The sequence below is a fragment of the Archocentrus centrarchus genome, chromosome 19, assembly GCF_007364275.1.
Source record: "Archocentrus centrarchus isolate MPI-CPG fArcCen1 chromosome 19, fArcCen1, whole genome shotgun sequence".
Classification (NCBI taxonomy): Eukaryota; Metazoa; Chordata; class Actinopteri; order Cichliformes; family Cichlidae; genus Archocentrus; species Archocentrus centrarchus.
This window is the reverse complement of record NC_044364.1, coordinates 3190406-3212889: the sequence shown is the minus strand read 5'-3', so window position 1 is coordinate 3212889 and position 22484 is coordinate 3190406. Positions and strand designations below refer to the sequence as shown.

The 22484-nt window shown below is 43.0% G+C and overlaps 1 protein-coding gene across 1 annotated transcript in view; it reads left to right on the top strand.

Moving 5' to 3' along the window:
* Positions 1-22484, top strand: part of cacna1g (calcium channel, voltage-dependent, T type, alpha 1G subunit) — a 304885-nt gene that overhangs the window by 129386 nt on the left and 153015 nt on the right. The window contains 1 exon segment of the mRNA XM_030755883.1: positions 10741-10838. Coding sequence (XP_030611743.1) covers positions 10741-10838 — 98 coding nt within the window.

Here is a 22484-nt window from a genome sequence, read left to right as displayed (position 1 = left end):
TGACGTTGCATTAAGCTTTAACCTACTAAAAATGGATATTATTGAACGTAAATCTGTTAAGGTCCCCAATGCGGTGATAGTGAGTGAAATGGCTGGAGATGAGCAAACTGAGGAAGTGGCTGAGTTCTTGAAACAGTTTGGGTCAATCTCACGAGTCATAAAAATAGACGATAGTAAATCTAAGTTCTTCCAAAGTGTTATTTTTGAGTACAACTCAGGTATTGCCATTAGTGCTCTTGAGCCATTGCCATGTACCCATGTATCCAACAGCGGGGATAGTTATAGGATACAATCGCTTGCCAGTGTTTACACGCACTGTGTGGGAAATGATACGACCAAGTCATATCTCACTGAAATCAAAAACCTAGCTAAGATGAGTGGCAGAGATTTTGCAGATGTCTTGAAGGACATGATGTCACAGATTGCTGAGTCAGTCAAAGAAACTGGACACGATCACACAGAGTCAATCAACTTACCTGAGAATGCACCAGCTTCTTCCTGGGTCGAGCCTCAGCCTGCAGCAGCTGACCTCAGTGTTCAAGGTGCACAACAATCGAGCCAGTCAGATCACACTGCGAGTACCCCAGCTCATAGCATGACCACCATATCTGCACATGATTTAAATCCTCCAGAAGTGCAGCGTATGGTAGTTGAGCACATTGTAAAGAGAGAAGATTATGCAGCGCAGCGGTTTTCACAAAAACTTAGAGCTTTTTCTGGCAAAGACCCCCGGCCAACATATGAGCCAGATTATGACACATGGCGTTCCAGTGTGGAGCTACTCATGAGTGACTCCTCCGTTTCCAAAGTGCAACAATCTCGAAAGATCCTTGAGTCGGTCTTACCCCCAGCAGCTGATGTAATTAAGCATTTGAACCCTAGCAGCTCGCCTGCAGAATACCTTAGGTTGTTAGACTCTGCCTATGGGGCAGTTCAAGATGGCGGGGAGCTGTACGCCAAGTTTCTAGACACATTCCAGAATACAAGTGAAAAACCATCGTCTTACTTGCAACGTCTTCACATAGCTTTAACCCACGCTGTGAAGCGGGGCGGTGCCTCAAGCCATGACTTTGACAGACTTCTCATCACCCAGTTCTGTCGAGGGTGTTGGGACGATCCCCTTTTAACTGCGCTTCAGCTAAAACAAAAGCGAGAAACCCCACCGACTTTCCCTGATCTGCTTCTCATGCTACGCACTGAGGAAGACCAAAATGCTGCCAAAAACATGCGAATGAGACAACATTTGAGCAGTACCAAGCAAAAAGTGACATCTCACCTCCAAACCATCAAAGACTGCTCAGATCAAAATGATAGCACAACTACCTTAAGCTCAATTCAAGACCTCTCAAAACAAGTCGCAGAGATCCACTCCCAACTAGTAAAACTGACGGCAAAATCAAAAGTACAGAATGAAAGAAACACACTAAATACAAAGCCAAAAGAGAAACGAGAGCCGGGAAAGGTGCCCAAGGAACTCACAGAACGAACAGTCAGAACTTGGAGTTCACCACCCAAGCCGTGGTATTGTTTCCAATGTGGAGAAGATGGTCACATCAAGCCAAACTGTGAAAATGAACCAAACCCAGTTCTAGTTTCTGAAAAGCGCAAACTGCTTAGAGAGAAGCAGAGGAAGTGGGAGGTTGAGAATCCCTCAGCCGTTAAAGGACGGTTAAACTAAAAACAGTCCCTATTGCGGGGCAAATGGGGGCTGTAGGCAGTCAGTCATGTCCCACTAAGTACAAGCAAAGAGCCACCCTTAAACAGTCTGTCATCAAGCCACAGGGGTATAATCTGCCCAAAGGATTAATTGGCTCTAAATGCACAGCTGTAGTTAACATTTCTGGCATTCATGTGAATTGTCTTCTTGACTCAGGATCACAAGTGACCACTGTTTCTGAGTCCTTCTACAAACAAAACTTCCCAGATCAAAACCTTAACCCACTCCATAACCTTTTGGAAGTGGAGGGTGCTGCAGGACAGCTCGTCCCATATTTGGGCTATATAGAGATGTGTATTACCTTCCCAAGAGACTTCCTAGAGGTAGAGGTTGACATACCAACCTTGGCTCTTGTTGTTCCGGATGCTCATCCGAACAGTCAGACACCGGTGCTAGTTGGAACAAACACACTCGATGTCCTTTATGAGAAGTTTTTGGACATTAAGACCATTGGTTACTTACCTAGTCTTTGTGGGTATAGAGCACTGTTGAAGACCCTAGAACTAAGACGTACACAAACCAAAGATGGGAACATTGGATTAGTTACCCTGTCAGATAAGTCTGCAGCTGTAGTTCCAGCAGGCCAAACAGTAATATTGGAAGGATCTGCAAACATTCACAGTGCTGTAACTGACACATGTGCCATGGTTGAGCACCCCTCTCAGTCTTCCTTGCCTGGTGGTTTGTGTGTTAAATCTTGCTTGATAACACTCCCTTCACGAGCTCCACACAAAGTACCTGTAATGATTACAAATGAAACAGAACAGGATATCACCATTCCTTCCACTTGTGTCATCGCAGAACTTGGAGCTCTCCATTGTATTCTGTCCCAGCACAGTGTCAGTAGTGGAGGTGAGTCGACCACAACCAAAACACCGATGAGTTTCAACTTTGGTGACTCTCCGATTCCACCTGAGTGGAAAGAGAGGATAACCAAGCAACTCAATGACATCACAGAAGTATTTGCATCCCATGATCTAGACTTTGGGTGTACAAGCCAAGTGAAGCACGCCATCAAGCTTTACGATCCGACTCCCTTCAAGCACCGAGCACGCCCTATACACCCTCAAGACCTTGAGGCAGTGCGTAAACACCTACAGGAGCTGCTTGCAGCAGGTGTGATAAGAGAGTCACAGTCACCCTACTCGTCTCCCATCGTTGTGGTGAGAAAACGAAACAATGATGTGCGCTTATGCATAGACTTTCGCAAACTTAATTTGCAGACTATAAAAGACTCTTACGCTCTTCCAAATCTGGAAGAAACGTTTTCAGCCCTGTCAGGATCTAAGTGGTTTACGGTCCTTGACCTTAAGTCCGGATATTACCAGATTGAGGTAGAAGAAACCGACAAAGAAAAGACCGCATTTGTAACACCACTTGGATTCTGGGAATTCAACCGAATGCCACAGGGCATAACCAACGCCCCAAGCACGTTCCAGCGACTCATGGAGCGCTGCGTTGGTGACATGAACTTGCAAGAGGTTCTGGTTTTTTTAGATGACCTCATCATCTTTTCAGATAGTTTGGAGGAACATGAACGGCGACTTATGCGGGTGCTCCACCGTCTTAAAGAGTACGGGCTAAAGTTATCGCCGGAGAAATGTAAGTTTTTCCAAACAACAGTCCGGTACCTCGGTCACATAATCTCTGAACACGGTGTTGAGACTGATCCCGAAAAGATTCAGGCTCTAAAGACCTGGCCACGACCCAAGAATCTTAAAGAACTGAAATCTTTTTTAGGATTCTCAGGGTACTACAGACGGTTCGTAAAAGGCTACTCGTCCATAGTACGTCCTCTAAATGACCTCACGCGTGGGTACCCACCACTCCGCAAAAACTCAAAGTTCAAAGATACCAGACAGACCTACTTTGACCCCAGACTGCCATTTGAGAGCCGATGGACCACAGACTGTCAAAAGGCTTTTGATTCTATCATTGAAAAGCTAACCTCAGCCCCGGTTTTAGGCTTTGCAGACCCAAAGCTGCCTTACGTACTCCATACCGATGCCAGCACCACCGGGTTAGGGGCGGCACTTTATCAGGATCAGGGAGGCCAGCTCAGGGCCATAGCTTTTGCCAGCCGCGGGTTATCAAGGAGCGAAGCACGTTATCCAGCTCACAAGTTGGAGTTTTTAGCACTCAAATGGTCAGTAACTGAAAAGTTTCACGATTATTTGTATGGTGGACAGTTCACAGTGGTTACCGATAGTAACCCGCTTACATACATATTGACCTCTGCTAAGCTAGATGCCACCAGCTATAGGTGGCTTGCCGCGTTGTCAACCTACAACTTTAAGTTGCAGTATAGAGCGGGTAAGCAAAACCTAGACGCAGATGGGTTGTCTAGACGTCCTCAAGGAGAGCTTGTAAATGATGTCCAGTCCCAAAAAGAGCAGGAGCGTGTAAGCCGGTTTGTAGAGCGCCATCTAGCGGCGAACGACACCACAGAGCTCGTGGATAGTGATGTTGTCCAAGCCATTTGTCAGAATCACCTTGTCAAAATCAGGAGTGACAGTCATGATAGTGGTGTTACACTTGTGGAGTCACTTACCATCTCTGCAGAAGCGATCCCAGACATCTATGGTTCAGAGGAACACCCTGGTTTACCAACTATTCCTGCCTTGTCCAAATCAGAAATAATGGACAAACAAAGAGCAGACCCGACAATCAGGCAAGTTATTGAACAAATCGAACATGGTGTAACTCCTCCACCAACTGCTAGGAAAGAACTCCCGGATCTTCCTATTTTGCTCAGGGAGCTAAATCGACTGGAGATGCATGATGGGGTATTATATAGGAGGAGACAAGATGGAGAGCAAGTGACGCACCAACTCGTTCTTCCGGAGGAGCTCAGAGCTCCAGTACTCCAAAGCTTGCACAATGACATGGGCCACTTAGGTTATGACAGAACACTTAACCTGGTCAGAGCACGATTCTTTTGGCCTCGTATGGCGATGGAGGTTGAGCAGAAAATAAAGAGATGTGATCGCTGCATACGAAGAAAGTGTCCCCCTGAAAAAGCAGCTAAACTGGTTAACATAACCACCACACGACCTCTAGAACTAGTCTGCATGGACTTTCTTAGTCTGGAACCAGACAGCAGCAATACGAGCAACATCCTCGTAATAACTGATCATTTTACTAAATTTGCTCTTGCGTTGCCTACCCCCAACCAGAAGTCAAAAACGGTTGCCAGGTGCCTGTGGGACCAATTCATTGTTCACTACGGTATACCTGAGCGCCTGCACAGTGATCAGGGTCCTGATTTTGAGGCAAAACTAATAAAAGAGTTATGTGAGATCTCAGGCATTAAGAAAACACGAACTACCCCATACCACCCACGGGGTAATCCCACTGAAAGGTTCAACAGAACATTGCTTAGCATGTTAGGAACACTTGAATCCAAACAAAAGTCCCACTGGAAAGAGTATGTTATGCCGCTGGTACACGCGTATAACTGCACACGCAATGACGTGACAGGGTTTACTCCCTACGAATTAATGTTTGGCAGAAAACCCAGATTGGCAGTTGATCTGGCGTTCGGACTTCCTCTCAACAAAGATCAAAAAGTGACACATTCGCAATATGTTGAAAGTCTCAAGAAACGGCTAGAGGAAAGCTATGCGTTAGCTTCAGAGAACGCTCAAAAAGTGGCGGACAAGAATAGGACCAGATTTAACCACAAAATCACTGTTTCTGAACTTGAACCTGGGGACAGGGTTTTAGTTAGAAATGTGAGGCTGCGTGGTAAGAATAAACTTGCTGATAAATGGGAGGCAGACATCCATGTAGTTGTCAAACGTGCTGGTGACTTACCCGTCTATACGGTTAAGCCTGAGTCAAAGCAAGGTCCCTCCCGAACTTTACACAGAGACCTTTTGCTTCCCTGCAATTGTCTTCCTGCCGATGCAGCAGACACATCTGAACCAGAACCGATTCGCTGTTCCAAGACACGTCGGACTGCTGTTTCACGAAATAATGACCATGAACAGTTAACCGAACTTGACGATGAACCTCTGCTTCGATGGGTTGAGGAATCCCCATGTGAAGAGATAGCCAGATTTACTACTGTGCACGAATATCCAAAAATTTCTCAAAAACCGGACGTGACACACCCACCTGATTGTGACTTATCTGAAACCACTGCCAATGCAGAACCAAATATGGAGAAAGATCCAAATGGAGATGAATCTACGGATTGCTCACTTGTAGGAACCCAACCGGATGGAACCAATACTGGAATTGACAACCTAGTGGAAAATGAACCGATCACCATGCTGGATGAACCTCCTGGAGATTCAGTCGAAGATCCAGTAAGCCAATCAGTTGAGGTGCCTGATGAAACAGATAGTATTGATCCCATTACAACTCAACCAGTACGACGATCGGAAAGAACCAGACAACCTCCTAAAAGACTTGAGTATCCTAATTTAGGAAATCCATTAGTGACGGTCGTGAAATCTCTGTTTCAAGGGTTGAGTACAGCCTTCTCCGAGTCCCTTAATAGTCACGAAAGACAGTACTGGGTACACATGCAACGGGACGTGCATGACATTTAGCAGGGGAGTGTGTAACCCAGTAGAGAAAGCGTCCCCTTTTCTCTTCTTTTATTTATATCAATACACTTGTACTGTTTTATTTTGAAAAACCTTTATTTTGAAAAGAGGAAGTGTGATTCCCTCGTCTTAACCTTACTTCCGGTCTCACTATATGCGGCACTTTGAACTGAAGGTGGCAGGCCGTAGACCCGCTGTGCTGAACTTTATCAGTCATCTTGGTGAGTTTTAATGCAGAAAAGTATTCTCAACAAGTAATTGCATTTACAGAAGCTAATCTGAAATATCTGTTATGTTAAGTTGATGGAACACGAGCTAGAGAGGCCGTGTGGCTGACCGTCGCCGTGTCCTTATTGATACCTCATCTTGGTGAGTGAGACCCTGTGTTGTTGGAGCTAGCGTCATGCTAAAATTAGCATTGTGCTAACGCTAAGTCGCGGGTAGATTCCTTTCTACTTAAGAGCCCTGGAAATGTTGTTTCTGTTAAGATATGGTTTTACCAAGTATGGTTTGAGTTTACAATACGCACTTTAAGTTTTCTTTTCTTTTCTTTGCACTTATTTCTTCAGTTGGATATAATGTTTGTTAATTGCAAATGTATCTTTTTATGAGTTATAAGGAAAAAGTTGCAGAACATTTGTAATGATGAACCCAGTAGCCCAGAGAGGGTTTAACTGATACAGAGGATGACTTAAGGAGAATATTGGAGTTAGGTATACTACATGCTCATTCAAGGAGTGAGAAATTAGTTGCATTTCATGTTTGCAAAAGCTTAAAAAATGATTTAAGAATCAATCATTTAATTGATTAAAAAATAATTTCATTTATTGTTTGCGTTGTTGGAGATAATTTCACGACTACAAAGATTTTGAAGAAGAACATGCATGTAAAATATTACTGTGGTAATAAGGGAAATGAAGAAAAAAGACTAAGCTATAGCTGTAAGACTAAGATAGGAAATTGGGTTTTATTTAGCTGTATGCAATAATATCATTATTGTGTGTAGGCTAGGTTTGATTTGCTGATTAAGAAGTTGGATTGGATTGCTGGATCGCATCCTTGGATTCTCTCCGGACGGAGATGGCGAGCCTATGCCCAGAGCAGAACTGAACATTGGTCGAGGAGTCCCCTTCTTCTCTTCTGTGTTAACATCTACGTGGTAACAATACAAACCACTGACTGAAAAAAGGAGCTGAACTTGAAAGACAAACATATTTTGACTTGACTAACGACCAAAAGGACAAAGCTGAAATACTGAGCTCAGTAAGACTGTGTTTTGATTTTGATATGCCGGCTTGTTGTTATTATTATTGTTCTGATTACGTTGTGTTGTTATTTCATTTTTGCTCAAAATAATAACTGTCTTTTGCTCATTTCCTGCCTCCAGCCAATTCATTTCGCACTCACCTTGATTCCATTGTACTCCTGCCGAACCTAGCATCTGGTCTAAGATAATTGAGTTGTTCTGAGGTACTTAATAAGTCAGGGGTTACAAGTTTATTTATTGATTGATTGAACTTGATTGCATCTAATGCCGTTTAGTCTGAGGAAATCCATATTTACGTATTTTTTCAAGATTTGCCCGAGAAAATCAAACACGTTATTCACAAGTGGAGTGCCATCTCCGGCTCAGGAACAAGTTCTTGCCTCAAGTGGAGGAGTTTAAGTATCTCGGGGTCTTGTTCACGAGTGATGGGAGAAGGGAACGGGAGATCGACAGGCGGATCGGGGCTGCTTCTGCAGTGATGCGGACGCTGCACCGGTCCGTCGTGGTGAAGAGGGAGCTTAGCGTAAAAGCGAAGCTCTCGATTTACCGGTCGATCTACGTTCCTACCCTCACCTATGGTCACGAGCTTTGGGTAGTGACCGAAAGAATAAGATCGCGAATACAAGCGGCAGAAATGAGTTTCCTTCGAAGGGTGGCTGGCCTTTCCCTTAGAGATAAGGTGAGGAGTGCGGCCATCCGGGAGGGGCTCAGAGTAGAGCCGCTGCTCCTCCACATCGAAAGGAGCCAGTTGAGGTGGCTCGGGCATCTGATTAGGATGCCTCCTGGCCGCCTCCTGGGTGAGGTGTTCCGGGCATGTCCCACCGGGAAGAGGCCCCGTGGTAGACCCAGGACACGCTGGAGAGATTATGTATCTCGGCTGGCCTGGGAACGCCTTGGGGTCCCTCCGGATGAGCTGGAGGAGGTGGCTGGGGAGAGGGAAGCCTGGGCTTCTCTGCTTAGGCTTCTGCCCCCGCGACCCGGCCCCGGATAAGCGGAAGAAAATGGATGGATGGATGGCTTTAATCTATGACCACTAGAGGTCGCTTTATTTCACTCTGAAACGCAGATATTGGTCGTAAAAAACGTGCCTGCAGAAATGACCGTTTTTTTTTTCAAGGACAGGCTGGAAAATAGCCTCTTTTGGTGGAAGGGAGCTAAATGCTAATGCTAAATACAACAAAAAGCTTTTTCAGAAACCTCGAGGGTTTAAAAAGTCAACGCAGAATGCCAAAAAAAAATCGACTCTAAGGCCAGCGGGGGGTCGTCTGCAAATTGACAGTAAATGTCCAACTCTTCATCAGTTCCCTGTACTTGCATTGTATACAGTGTAGTGTGCATCTGTATTACAGTGACGGTAACTTACTGTAAAAAGACTCATTACTGCTCCTGTTTTAGACTCAACAAGTGATAAACTGAAAAATAAGAATTAAAAGTTAATAAATGCAGTAGGACTCATTAAAGATACATCCGACAATTCCCATAATGTAACAGGACTAATCTGTTCCTTGGGGTTTTCCAGTCTCAGTATAAAGTGGAATTACTGTTGGAATTTCCCTGTACGTGACAGAAGAGCCAAATGAGGCGTTTTCACCCAAGATGTAATGTAGGTGGAATGTTCCTTTAAAATTCCTTTTAAATTTCTTAAATTCCTGGTATGACAGCTATAATGTGTAGTACTTTTCTGTGGGTTTCCCCCTACGTTGATTCATTTCTGTACTCTGTAAAAGAAAAACAAAAAAAAAAGTCCTTTTGTTTTCAAGTTACTGTCATAAAAGTGCGAGTTGATTTCCCTTTAAACCGAATGTCCATAGCGGCCATTACCGAACATTAAGCAGGTGCTGACGTTCCCGTTTCCGGGGACTGGAAGATACCGTTAACCTCGTGTCTCACTGCTGGTTGTGGGAGGGCGTCTCTGTGCTGTTAACTGTTTACCCGTTTACCTTCTCTCTCTGGCCTGCAAGCCATCTGTCAGCTCTGTGTGTGTGTGCGTGTGTGTGTGTGTGTGTGTGTGTGTGTCTCTGAGTAGCCATTCTTGTTTTGCTCTGGCGTAATAAGCCAGAAAGGCTTGTCCTGGGACACCTTAATGTGTAAGAGGGGGGCATTCATGGGTTCATTAAGGGAGTTTCTCCTACTTAAGGTGACGCACACGTGCGCACACACACACACACACACACACACACACACACACACCCTGTCCAACATGTGTTGCAAATTTGTCAGACAGACAGACTTGGAGTCAGTGCGAGGAGGGAATTCCTTCATCTGCACGCTCCTTCAAGCAGCACATGTGCTCAGCATCTGGTCCACACACACACACACACACACACACACACACACACACACACACACACACACACACACACACACACACACTTACACGAAAGCAGAGGCAGCGAGTGTGAGAAGGGATGACGATAAACTGATCAAGAAACAAGAAAAACGTTTTTTTCAGGCATTCCAGTCTCTCCCCTAAGCGTTGTCCTTCTAACCTCCAATCACAGCCAGAAAAGCGCCTCTAAAAGAGCTGCTGGAGAGACTCTTGAGAGTGTGTGTGTGTGTGTGTGTGTGTGCGTGCGCGCGTCGTCTCAAGGTTACGAGGCTGACTGATCTGAGCTGCTCTTTTATGTACTGTCGATCCAATATCCTCCACTCAATGATGGGTGATTCACCCACTCTTGACGTCTCAGAGGGGATGCACATATGCCACTCGCTCCTTTGAAGGTTGATTGTGCGAGTGTGCATGTGAATATAAGCGTGTGTTTGTCAGGCACACAAACATTGCGTGTGTGCTTTGCTCCATGTACAAACATAAACAGACTCAGCACTGTGTGTGTGTGTGTGTGTGTGTGTGTGTGTGTGTGTGTGTGTGTGTGTGTCAAACTTTCAGGACTTTTACTTGCAGTCCTGTGAGCACTGGAATGAAAGCACATTGTTTGCCAGAACACATGCATTGCAGCCATCTCCAAAATCAAGAATATAAATGTGCTTCATAACCTTAGAAGATTAATCACCGCGTGCCCTGTGGGGGACAGAGAGCATTTAATACATGCAATATATAATTGGCTACATGATAATGCTTTCCCATTTTCTGTGTTTTTATTCCCAGATGATCGAGCAGGTTCTGCATGAGCTGCGGAAGCAATGAGGGCATTCGCTGTGGCTCTGTTTACACATACTTCCTTTCTTTCCATATGTTCCAGGATGTTGGAGTACTCCCTCAACCTGCAGAACGTCAGCTTTTCAGCAGTGAGGACGGTTCGCGTGCTGAGGCCGCTGAGAGCCATCAACCGAGTGCCAAGTGAGTGCAGACCTCCGCTCACTAACCACATTCTGGACCGTCGGACACGCTGTCCTTTAATGTTGCGGCAATTTTAGGTTTCCTCTCTCTTCTAAAAGTAAAGCCAGGCTCTACAGTGCCCATCTTTTAGGCTGAGCATAGCTTTAGCCCATTTTGAGACATTATTAAAAAAAATAGGTGGTGGCAGGGCAGATGTGGGGGTGAGAACACAGGTAATCGTGCAGTATGTGAAGTTCAAGTGGTAGTACTCTGAAAAAGTATCATTGAGACAGTATGGAAAGAAAAACTGTGTGCAAACACTCAAAAACACATTCTGCACACTAATTGTTTTGTGTCCTTTGATAGTTCAGCTTTGCTTTATTGCAAACAAATGGCCAAAATAGACAAACTCAATTTTAAATCTACTGGGCATTTTTAAAAAAAAATTGCATGCAAAGACAGGAACCCATGTGTGCAGCAGGCACCGTATCAGAGTTTGACCAAGCAGCAACCTCCAGGGCTGAAAATGAAGCCTGCATGGAAGTGCTCCAGTGGCCACTTGAGGCTGGCTCCAAGAACGAGTAAATCCCCAGACTTTCATGTTAAAATGGCCAAATTCTGCTCTGAAATTAACACATTAACAGTTTCGTTTTAAGCACCAGGCTGTTTTAATCTCTATCGCTACATTTCCCCTTCATAATAACCATGTAGTGATTATTTTTTTTAGTTATTCACCTCTTTGGATCTTAAGCCTTGAAGTTAAAGTTGACAGTCGCGCCTTTACCGCCAGCTGTAGCCAGCAGCTGTCTGCTGAGCATCACCTCTGCTAAGTCAGGTCACTAAACTGAACCTCTCAACTGTGTTTGCGCTCCTGATGCCATTTAAAGCGCGCTGAAAAACAGCTAAGAGCCATCCTGTGTGTTAAAATAGGATGTTAAGGAGTAGGGTTTAATATTTTTCCCGAAAATGACATGAATCAAATCCCGGGAAATGACGAGCCATTTCCCGGGAATCCCGGGAAAAAGTTTATTTATTTTTTTATTTTAATTAGGCCTTCTGTAGCCTGTGTCAGCCTTAACCTATTTTGATATTGTAGAGGTAGCTTTCCAGCTATGTCCTGTTATGCCCAGTAGGGGGCAACGTCGGCTTGATTAACGCAATAAAACCTACATCTGGACATTCGAGTGCTCGAGCTATGCGGTGTTGTATCGTTCCTCAACACTCCCTTAACAAATATAATTAGAATATTCCTCCATTGTACATGGAATTATACCAAGATATTTTACAACTGCTGGTGCAAAACAATACGGTTCATCTCCACAGCATTGATAAAGGCTCAGCCACGCTGTCGTGGCGACATCTGTTGCACTATATCTCCACCAGTGGAACGCTGTAATAGTCATTGAAAAGTTAACTACCGTACTACACTATAATATGGCATAACACAGGGCCTTGAGTAATGCTCCACGACTTGGTCATTGCCATTCTGGCAACAGCAAATTTATAACACCGTGTCTGAGGGTTAAAGTAGGTTCGCTGTGAATCGTCTTTTGAAAAACTGGCCGATCCTTATAGCCTAAAAAATATACATTTTACTCAACTCCATTTTAAAAGCGAAATATGTTAAAGCAATCTATTTCATGATAATTTCTTCACACATTAGGCCCGTATCCTAATTCATGATTGTTAGTAAGCGGCTGCAAACGAGGAAAAGAAACACTCGAAGTTAAACAGATATTTCTTTATTGTTCAGGGCAGGCATATTTTATAGGCTATATAATGCAATATAACAATATATAATAATATAAAATTATATAATACAAAATACCTCAGGGTAAACACATTGCCTACGATTTCAACAAATTAAAGAGGAAAAAAGTACAACTGTGTAATACCTCTATTAAAACGCTTGAGATGAAGGCTGAAGCCTTAAACGGAGGCTGAACGTGCCTGAAATGAAGAGTAATGCTTTTCGCATTAAACGAACCCTTCTCTCAATATTTCCTTAAATTTAACTTTCTGAAGCTTTCTTTTCTTTCTGAAAGTCAAATCGACGCGCGCGACTTTTTTCCCGGTTTCCCGTCTAACGTTTCCCGGGAAACGGGAAATGGTTCTGATCGCATTTCCCGGGAATCCCGGATCCCGGGATTAAACCCTATTAAGGAGTCCTGTGAATAGAAATCCAAAGGCATATCCAAAAATTTAATATCTTCCATCTCGTGATTAATCAGGCTTGATAGCCAAAGATATTAGCTGTATAATTTGACCTTATCTTATATAGGACTTCCACTTTCCTCTAATGGCACCTGCTATAATGGGCGCTCATGCAGGTGCGTTTGATTCCTGCACGGCGGTGGAATGTAGGTCACGCTGCCACCCCCGTGTCTCCATGTTTTGGTCCTCAGTCGGTCTGTTTCTCTGGCAGATTTATGAGCAACTTTCCAATTCACCAACTTTTATTAAAGAACCATAGTTCATAGCAGCGTCACAGACTGTCACACTCCTTCAGTCGCTTGTCCCGTCTCGCGTCTTCACCCGTCTCACCCATTCTCTAATGCTAACATATTATCCTACCCCTCCTCTCCAAAAAAGCCCCCTATCCCCTTCTTTTCCATCAGTCTCCATTACAGTTTAATCAGTGCAGATTGAATTTCCAACGCACACATTAAGGTTTAAATAAATCATAAGCATTTTTTTTTACCACCCCAGCAAGTCCACTTGGTACCTCCATTCCTACTGATACAGCACCTGCAATGCTTTCATTTAGATACAGATCCTAATTATGTCATTAGCTTCTTGCTCGCTATGTTTGTGTGTGTGTGTGTGTGTGTGTGTGTGTGTGTGCAGGTGTTTACCCCATGTGGGTGTATGAATGGGATATCAAACCCCTTCCTCTCCCATTCCCCCACTCTTAAGGCTCTTGTGTAATCTCACTCTCTTGTCAGTCAAAGCCGTTGCAGGGGTTCACCCCTGCTCATTACTCCAACACATACAACACACAGTTGGAGGGCACACAGTTAGTCACACTGACTCGCTCATTAGGCATCCAACCATCCCTCATCCTAATCATAGAACTAATAGCGGCATTCATGTATGGATGATTTGTTCTGGTCTTGGCCCTGTGGGGGGAAATGTCATTGGGTAGACTTGCACTGGTGGTGGTGGTGATGGTGGGGGCTTCTGGTGTAACTGCTATCTGTCTTCTGCCCCTCCCTTAGCCTTTTCCAGTCTAATCAGGTCCTGTGGAGAAGCTTGCAGCATTCATCATGACTCTGGGTGGGGGTGTTTGTTGTGTGGTTCGGGCTATTTCGAGGCACACTTAACTGAATTTGAAAACGCGGGTGCTCCAGTTCGTAGATGTTGGGCATTCATTTTGTAGATGATAGACGGGTTTTAGCGCACTTAGTACGAGGCTTTTCCCTGTTCCTATTTTTTTGTCCCCCTGTTTCATTAGTCTACATTGATACAAAGGCCAAAGCTGCAGTTTGCCATCTTAAAGTTCACCAAGTTGAAACAAGAATTTGACTCACCTAATTGGTGCTGCCTCATTATGGAGGAAGTACAGGAATGCATAAATGTGCAGCAACATGCAAAGGCAGCTCTGTCCACATAATTAATCACATCATTTATTATTGATATATATTTTAATATATTTAGGCATAATAGCAAAGTCTTACTTGTTAGCATAAGGTCTGTGGTATCAGCCTTTTCATTTGAACTTCACAATCAGCGCTTTGCAGGAATAAGCAGATGTGTCTAATGTATATCTGATATCTGCAGGTTCACTGCATGGCCACTGCAGCCTTAGTCTGTTTACAATTTTATTTACTTTTCCCTGCTCCCACCACATCCTTCTCCATATCAAGGGTAACATCGGGTCCTCTAAACTGTGACCTATTCCCACATTGTTTTTAAGCTGCTTTAGAGAACATTAATCAGGCAAACACAAACCCGGAAGAACATTTTAATTATTCATTTTTTCAAAATAAATCATTTCTGAATCACTTCTTATTTAGAAGAGAGGACGATTGGCATCTTTGGCTTATTGGCTGGCAATGATTTTTTTCATTAATGAACACAAACCACACTACTTTTAAGAACAATTGTCCCCATAATGAAGACATGTCATCCTAAATTACCAACATTAAGACTGTTTTAGCAACAGTGCTGCAGTTAACAAAGCATTTTTTCTTTTTTTTATTGTAAGGACAGCAGTCTGACTGCAGCTACTCTACATTACATTACATTGTGTTTTTTTTGGAAACCCTTCTGCTTTTAGATCATTGCTCTCTGCTCCTCCAAATCAAATTTAGATTTGGATCATGCATTAAACTGCCCAACACTGCCACCTTTAATTCCATGCTGCTAACATGGGTAAAAATTCCATTACTCTTACCTATTTTGCTAAAAACAATGAGCTTTTAGCCCGTGTAGCACAAGTGTCGCCTTAGCACAAATGCTACAATTGTTTCCTAAGCTTGAGTTATCATGGTGAGTAAGTACCTGTTTTAAATTGTATCTTTAGTCACTTTGTTACTAAAAGCAGCATCATTTGTTCCCGTTTCTTTAGCTGAAGCAAGGAAAAATGCCAAAAACAAGATTTTTGCACCAACAAGATGATTCTCAAAAGGGCTATTACCTGAAAACGTGGCACATCTCAGCATGATGTGTCATGTGTCCTTAAAAAAAAAATTGAAGAAACATTTTTTGTAGGACAAAAGAAGAAGTGGCCGGTCTGAAAACCTGTCTACAGTAGATGAATAGTATCTAAAAGTCATGTCCTTAAGAAATAGAAAAAAATTTCATCAAAGTCTCACCAGAAATGGTCTCACTGGAAGGGTGGCGGTCAAGCAGGGGAACAGGAAGAAAAGGCTTGAAGAAGCCTGGAGAACTCTTCCTAAAGCCCGCTGCAAGAAATTACAAGAAAACGTGGCCAAGAGTTCAAGTTGTGTTGAAGTATAAAAGGTGGTCATATCAAAAACTCATTTTCAAGCTCTTTGAATTGCATAAACTCTGTTGCTTTAAATACTGTATTTACATGTATGTGTGCATGTTTCGATAAATTGCTACATATTCTTAGCAAAATATGGAGAAAAAAAGGGTAACCTAAGAGCTTTAAGAGAGATGTGGAAAAATAACTTCCAAAAGGAAAAATAAAATGCATTTTAAAACTTTTAAAACAGATTTAAAAAAATTATTATTTTTTTTTTTTAAATCAGACTTGACCGGCAAGTCAATACATGCAATGTTCATATCCTGGTGACCACTGAAATTAGAGTTAATTTAGTGCTTGGAAATAACTGCTGAAATTGGTGCCTGGAGACTGAGTGGCGCGATTCGCTTCTAGAAGGACTTTGGCGGGAAATGAACTCCCCGGTGTCTCTCCTTCGTCACCCACCGTGTGTGCAGAGATGCATCTAGGCCAGCATATTTCCGCTGTTCCATCTGTACCTCACAGTTAGCATTACATAGAGTTTCCTCAGTAAATCAGTTAACATGGTGTGAATATGCTGCAATCAACCTGGGGTTATTCAAATCCAGTGTGAATTGGGCTTAAGAGCTGCTTATGCACGAACATTAAATGCTCATGTTTCTAAGTGATTAGCCAGCATTCAGGGCTCAGGTGTAGAACAGCTGACCACTCCACAGGTTGACAGAGAGCCAGTTGGCGCATTAACAGCAATTACTCTAATGCAATGAGCATCAGCTCTATGTAATATATCTGCTGTTTAGCACTAGAAAGGTTGCAAATCAGACATGCTGTAATCACCAATCAGTATGGATGGATATAGATGATGGATATAGATGACCCCAGATGGGGGTCTTCAGTTTACTGTAGTGAAAAATGAGCTGTCAATAAATAAGAGGAGTGGTGTATCTGTGCCACTGAAGAGCAAGAGAAATGTGTCACCGTGCTCAGTGGATCTTTGGTGAGCACTGAGTCTAGATACAGTGATGCCAGGTGGAAAAAGAGCCACAGCTGACGATACGGGGGCTGCCACACCTCAGCTGATGGATAGTGTAGATAAATGGCTTATATGTGCGTGTTTACAGGTCAGCAGTTTTTGCTAATGTGGTATAAACTTTCCATCTCCGGCCTCATATTTGAATTTTTCATTGATATTTGTCCACCGCTGCCAAGAATGTAAGTCATCTGAACCTGGCTCAGCAAATGAATAAACTGTTCGTGCTCACGTTCCTCCCTGTTGTTGTCTGCAGCCCCTCGTGGCTCTTTTCACACTTTTTCTTTCTTACCTTGAGTCCATATTGGAACAGAAGGCTGAAGCTCATCTTAAAAAAACACACACACAAACATCCTCACACTTGCATTAATGAGCACATTGTTCCCGGGCCGGTGTCCACGTCCGGCGCTCTGGCAGTGATTGATGCGCTAACATGGCAGTCCTGCCAGTGGAAGTGACAGATACATTTTGCAGGCTTCATCCACCGGCTGCCAACAAAAAAACAAAAATCCCAGACTGTGTCACCACTATATCACCACCCACTGTCTGCCATCTGATTGGCCATTACCGTCACGTCCAGTACCAGTCTGCGGGGACAGTGTACCAGTCCTGTCATTGGCTACATCAAGGCAGACATGACAACCAGCGACATACCTCTGTGTAGTATTCAGAAGGAGTGGCTGAGTCTTGTGTCCAGTATACAGTGTTTTCTTGGGTGACAGAGGAGCGCCCTGCTCACTGCTCGTGGGCTTTAATGAAAATGTTTAACACTCAGATCTAAGGTCTGCCATGAGTTATCTGTTAAGATACTGAAGAAAAATTATTTTTTCATGATGTCTAAAGCAAAAGAGGCTTCTAGTAAGTATTAAGTAACCACATACTTTAATATTTAAATATATATCATCAGCAAATGCTGCTGTTGTAACCTTGATTCAGCTGCTAAAAAATTCAAACTGAAGTGCAGAGCTGCATTAATAGGTTTTAGTTACAGTCCTTGAGGCACTGAAAGCTAGAATACTAACTGCAGAATGCTGAAATCTAATTTTTCTGCCTTGTGTTTATAGGCGTAAAGGTGCCATTGTTGTATGCAGGGAAGGAAAAAATATTCCTTTTTTATCCTCAGGCTTTAGTTCACACTTATTTTACTATGCCACAGACAGTATTTTCAGAATAGAAAAGGTATCCAGCATGATGGATGCTTATCCACCAAAGTGCCTACTTTATGCCTGATAGCCTTACTAGCCACCTGAAATTGTAATTCCTTATTTGCTTGCTGCTGAGTTTTAATGAATTTTCCCACCATGGATATTGGCAGTTCCTGAATTCTAAACAGCAGCGGCTGGAATGAAAGAGGAACTCCACTGGCTTTACAAATGAAGGTCAGTTTAGCAGACAGGGAGAAATCTAGGTAGCCTGTGAAAATGATTGTAGCTGTGCAGGAAATCAGTTTGTTGTGATACCATTGGGACACTACGAATTTAAACCCTGCGGTACAAACAGTGCATTTAAAAAAAGTACAGGGATACGAAGGGAGTGGGAACTGACAAACGTAGGTGTTTAAGGTCTGGTTGCATCATAGGACAGCTGGGTTTGCTGGATATCGTGAAAAGAACCCCACATTTTTTTTTGTCTTTATCTTTTAGGCCCAGTGTGACGTAACCCAGAAAGCCCAAAGTCATATATTTCATGGCACAAATGTAGATCAGTGAACACACCCCTTTTGAGAAACATAATAAATTAAAAAAGGTACAGTAAGTACTTTTTTGAGGTTATTTTATAGAAAAAAATATACACTGATTAGTGTGTAATTATTAGGGATGCGCCGATCCGATATTCAGTATCGGTATCGGTCCGATACTGGCCTAAATTACTGGATCGGATATCGGAAAGAAATAAAAAAATGTAATCCGATACATTAAATAACGTTTCGCTCACATTAGCTGCATTACAGGGCTCGGTCGTCTTCTTGTTCTTGTGGGTTTGCGGTTGGCCAAACCAGCTTAGAGCTGCATTACCACCACCTACTGGAATGGCGTGGGGGATCAGGAGTTAGAAAACAACCCCCCGAGATCCTCCGTCGCTGCGACACTGAGCGATCATCGCTGACATGTTTTTCCGCCTCCACCGCTCTCTGCCTTGTTTGTGTGTTGTGCTCGCTGTGCTGAGAATCAGCTGTTATTTTTTTCTCTACTTCAGCTCCCGGACATACTGCTAGCGAGCGCCGCTATTAGCACTGGTGACCGTCCGGTACCGGAAGGACCCCTTCCCCGTCAAAATATTTTTGATACTTTAATCCCTGATTTGTGACTAAATATAGACCTGCAGTAGAAACGTATTTAGGAGAATGCTTGTAAATATAAAGCATTACAAGATTGCGCTCACGCAGCCCCAGTTTTTCACGTGAACACTGATGACGCAATAGCAGCAGTCAGCTGATTTACGTGCAGTCTGTCTGCACAAGCGGAAAGAGGCGGAGCCGGCGCGCTCAGATGGAGCAGAAGGAAATGTTTTTCTAGTGTCCAAAAGAAGCCTTTTCGTCCCTGTAACCTCCATTAAACCTTTACTGGGAAACAGCTGGAGGTCCTTCATCAACCACCTGATCAGTAAGTGAAGAAAAGAGAACTTTGTAGCTGCTCCATCCACCCTGTTTGTTTCACACAGGGAAAAACTGCAGTACGGAAGTTAAAATATGCAGATGAACTGTTAATATGAAAAAAGTATTTCTTATCCAGTTACTTGGGTAATCAATATAAATAGAATACACAATTGCTAAAATAATCGATAGTTGCAGCCCTAATGAAATTTGCAACATGCCATAAGTCAATGCATCACCTTCTCACACAGAAGCAACAGGATTCAGGTGATAGTTATTGTTGTAAGTAAGTAAAGTTTATTTATATAGCGTTTTTCACAGACAGAAAAGCGCTGTACAATAATTAAAACACAATATCACCCCCCCCACCCCCAGAAAACACTATGTTAAAAACATAACATTACCATATTAAAAGAAAAAGAATAAAAATAAAGTCAGAAACCAGAAAGCCTGGTTACACAGAAAAGTTTTCAACTATTTTTTTAAATGACGCCACAGAGTCAGCTAAATGGAGCTGGAGTGGTAAACAGTTCCAGAGCTTTGGTGCCACTGCCTAAAAAGCTCTGCCCGCCCTGGTCCTTAATCTTGTATGCGGGACAACTAAAGATTTTGATTTTGTTGTGTGAGAGACTGTTGACTTCTTTTTTTTTTTCTTTTTTTTTAATGTTTTTAAATGCCTGGATCAATTTTAAATATCGGATTTATATCGGTATCGGCTGATAGCTAAATGTAAAATATCGGTATCGGACATAAAAAAGTGGTATCGTGCCATCCCTAGTAATTATATCTTTCAATAAACCGATGCATTCTAATAAACTTAGAATTAATCCATTAAAAATAAACAGGAATGGTTGTTGGTTTGGAAGCTGCCATGTTGCCACACCAGCTTGAATACAGTGGCTGAGATGAACGTCGTTGCATGTAGCTAGAGAGTGCCCACATAGATAGTATGCCTTATAAGTTATTTTTAATTTAAAGATAGCTCTTTCAAAGTTTAATATGTCCATTTACCATTTGGACATCTTCATCATCTCTCCTTTGTCACCACTGCTCTCTCTCCTCCCTGATTTCCATCTCATCCTCTTCCTCCTCACCTCAAGCCTCAACTCCTGAACTGAAGTCAGGGCTCTAACACACAAAAATTCATAAGCATGCTTTACTATTCTTGATATTGTTTAAATTACTTATTGTCAGGAGATTAGACATGCAAACCTCTCTTCTCCAGACAGCTGACAATTAGCCGGCTAAACAACAATTGGTTTTAAGCTAACATTACGCCAGCTAATGTTGGTAATTACAGTTTCTTTCTGATAAACATTTTAATTACATTCTCACATGGTATAAGAGGGAAATAAAATGCACACGTCAGTAGAAAAGGCCTTTTGTATGAGTCTAGTTTTACTTCCACCTTGTGGCATACTGGTGTCTAGTCGGGACCCCACACTGGATACCCCTTTAATAACATCACTTTCGATGTGTAGAGTATTGTGATAGATTTCAAAAATGGCCTTCAGTGCTTTGAGACAGTCTTGCTGGTGTTGCAGCTATTGCAGGACTCGTCACTGTGGTAACACAGGAAATGAAGAAGCTGGTTTCAGCTTACAATAAGTACCTTATTGTACCTTTAGTGGTACAACAGCCTGTCACTGAGGTCGTACCCTCAGGTACTGTCATTTTTTTTCTTGATGAGGGTGCCCTTGTGGAAACTGTTCTTAAACCTCTGGTGACAATTTTGTACCTTGATGTAATGGTACACATAATTAACTTGAGGTTCGGTAGGTAGCTGTAGGTGGGACTTTTATGTACATGTAGGAGCATAAATTGACTTTTACTGTATCCCTATTTTTGAGGGTTAATGTAGTTAATCATGAGCTTTTCAGAAACCTAACCAAGTAGCTTTGGTGCCTAAACCTGATCTAAACACTGTCTGAACGTTAAAAGTAAAAAAGTAATGTCCTCTATGCCACTGCTGTGCCTCCTAATGTGGATATGAGTTAGTTTTTATACTTCCTCATCTGGCAAGATGGTATTCTGGAGGACTACCCTGAACATTGCAAACTAACATTAAATAGGCACCCAGTGCATTAAATTAAGACTCCGAGGGGTCCTGACCAAGCAACACAGAGATAAGTTCGGAATGAGAATGCGTTGATCTTATTGAACTTTTGCCAAAGCTTCATTCATCAGATTATGTCTTTAAATGAGGCAATAATTCATGGGTAACTTAAGAAGCTGAATAGATTGCATCAGGTTGGAGGTCAAAGGTGGTTTATGCCTCAGGCTTACATAAGATAAAACTTTTATATTCCTCCCAGACTCGGTGAGTCTTGATGAAACTTTTACTGCTGCGAGTACAACACATTTGAACAAGGCAGCATTGATTGATAAGCTGGAGACAGCAGTCAATAGGTGATTATCACAATGATATACAAACACACATTCTTGCCCATCCCTGTCTTAATTAGACTGATTAATAGCCCTCGGGCACTGGCTGATTGTTGAGCCACCTCGCGTGCCCTTTCCCCAGAGCCTTATCAAACTGGCACACATATGCACAAGTAGCACTCGCATACATTTTCCTCACTTTCTCACAGACCTGCAACACATGCACACGCAAGCTGTTATTTCTACCCATGCATCAATAATATGTAGTGTTTCATCCTGTTCTCCACGCTCTGCTAGGCTTGCACCAGGTTCATGCACATTGTCTTGTACTTCCACCCAGATAAGCCCTAAAGGCAACAGCAACACAACAACATCATCAACCTCGCAGCTCCCAGCATGCCCATGCCCTCCTCCTGCTCCTCCTATGGCACATTGTTTGCCGAGCTACAGTACTGTAATTAAAGAGCTAACAAGAATGTCCCAGCTCCTATTCTTCCCTAAGATGTTAGGAGAAGGGTTTTATAGAAAGGCCTAAGTCACCCCCCTGACTTCTGCTGTTTTATTGCAATTTAAATACAAGAGGGAGAGCCTGGAGGAGTCAGGGGACGGGTTTGATCCGGGGGCTCCTTGTTTAAAGAGGGGAGCTGAAGTAATAACATTCTGATAAGGTTAGAAGGAGTTCAGGAGAGGAAGTTGTTTGCCAGAAGATCAAAGTAAAGAATGGCA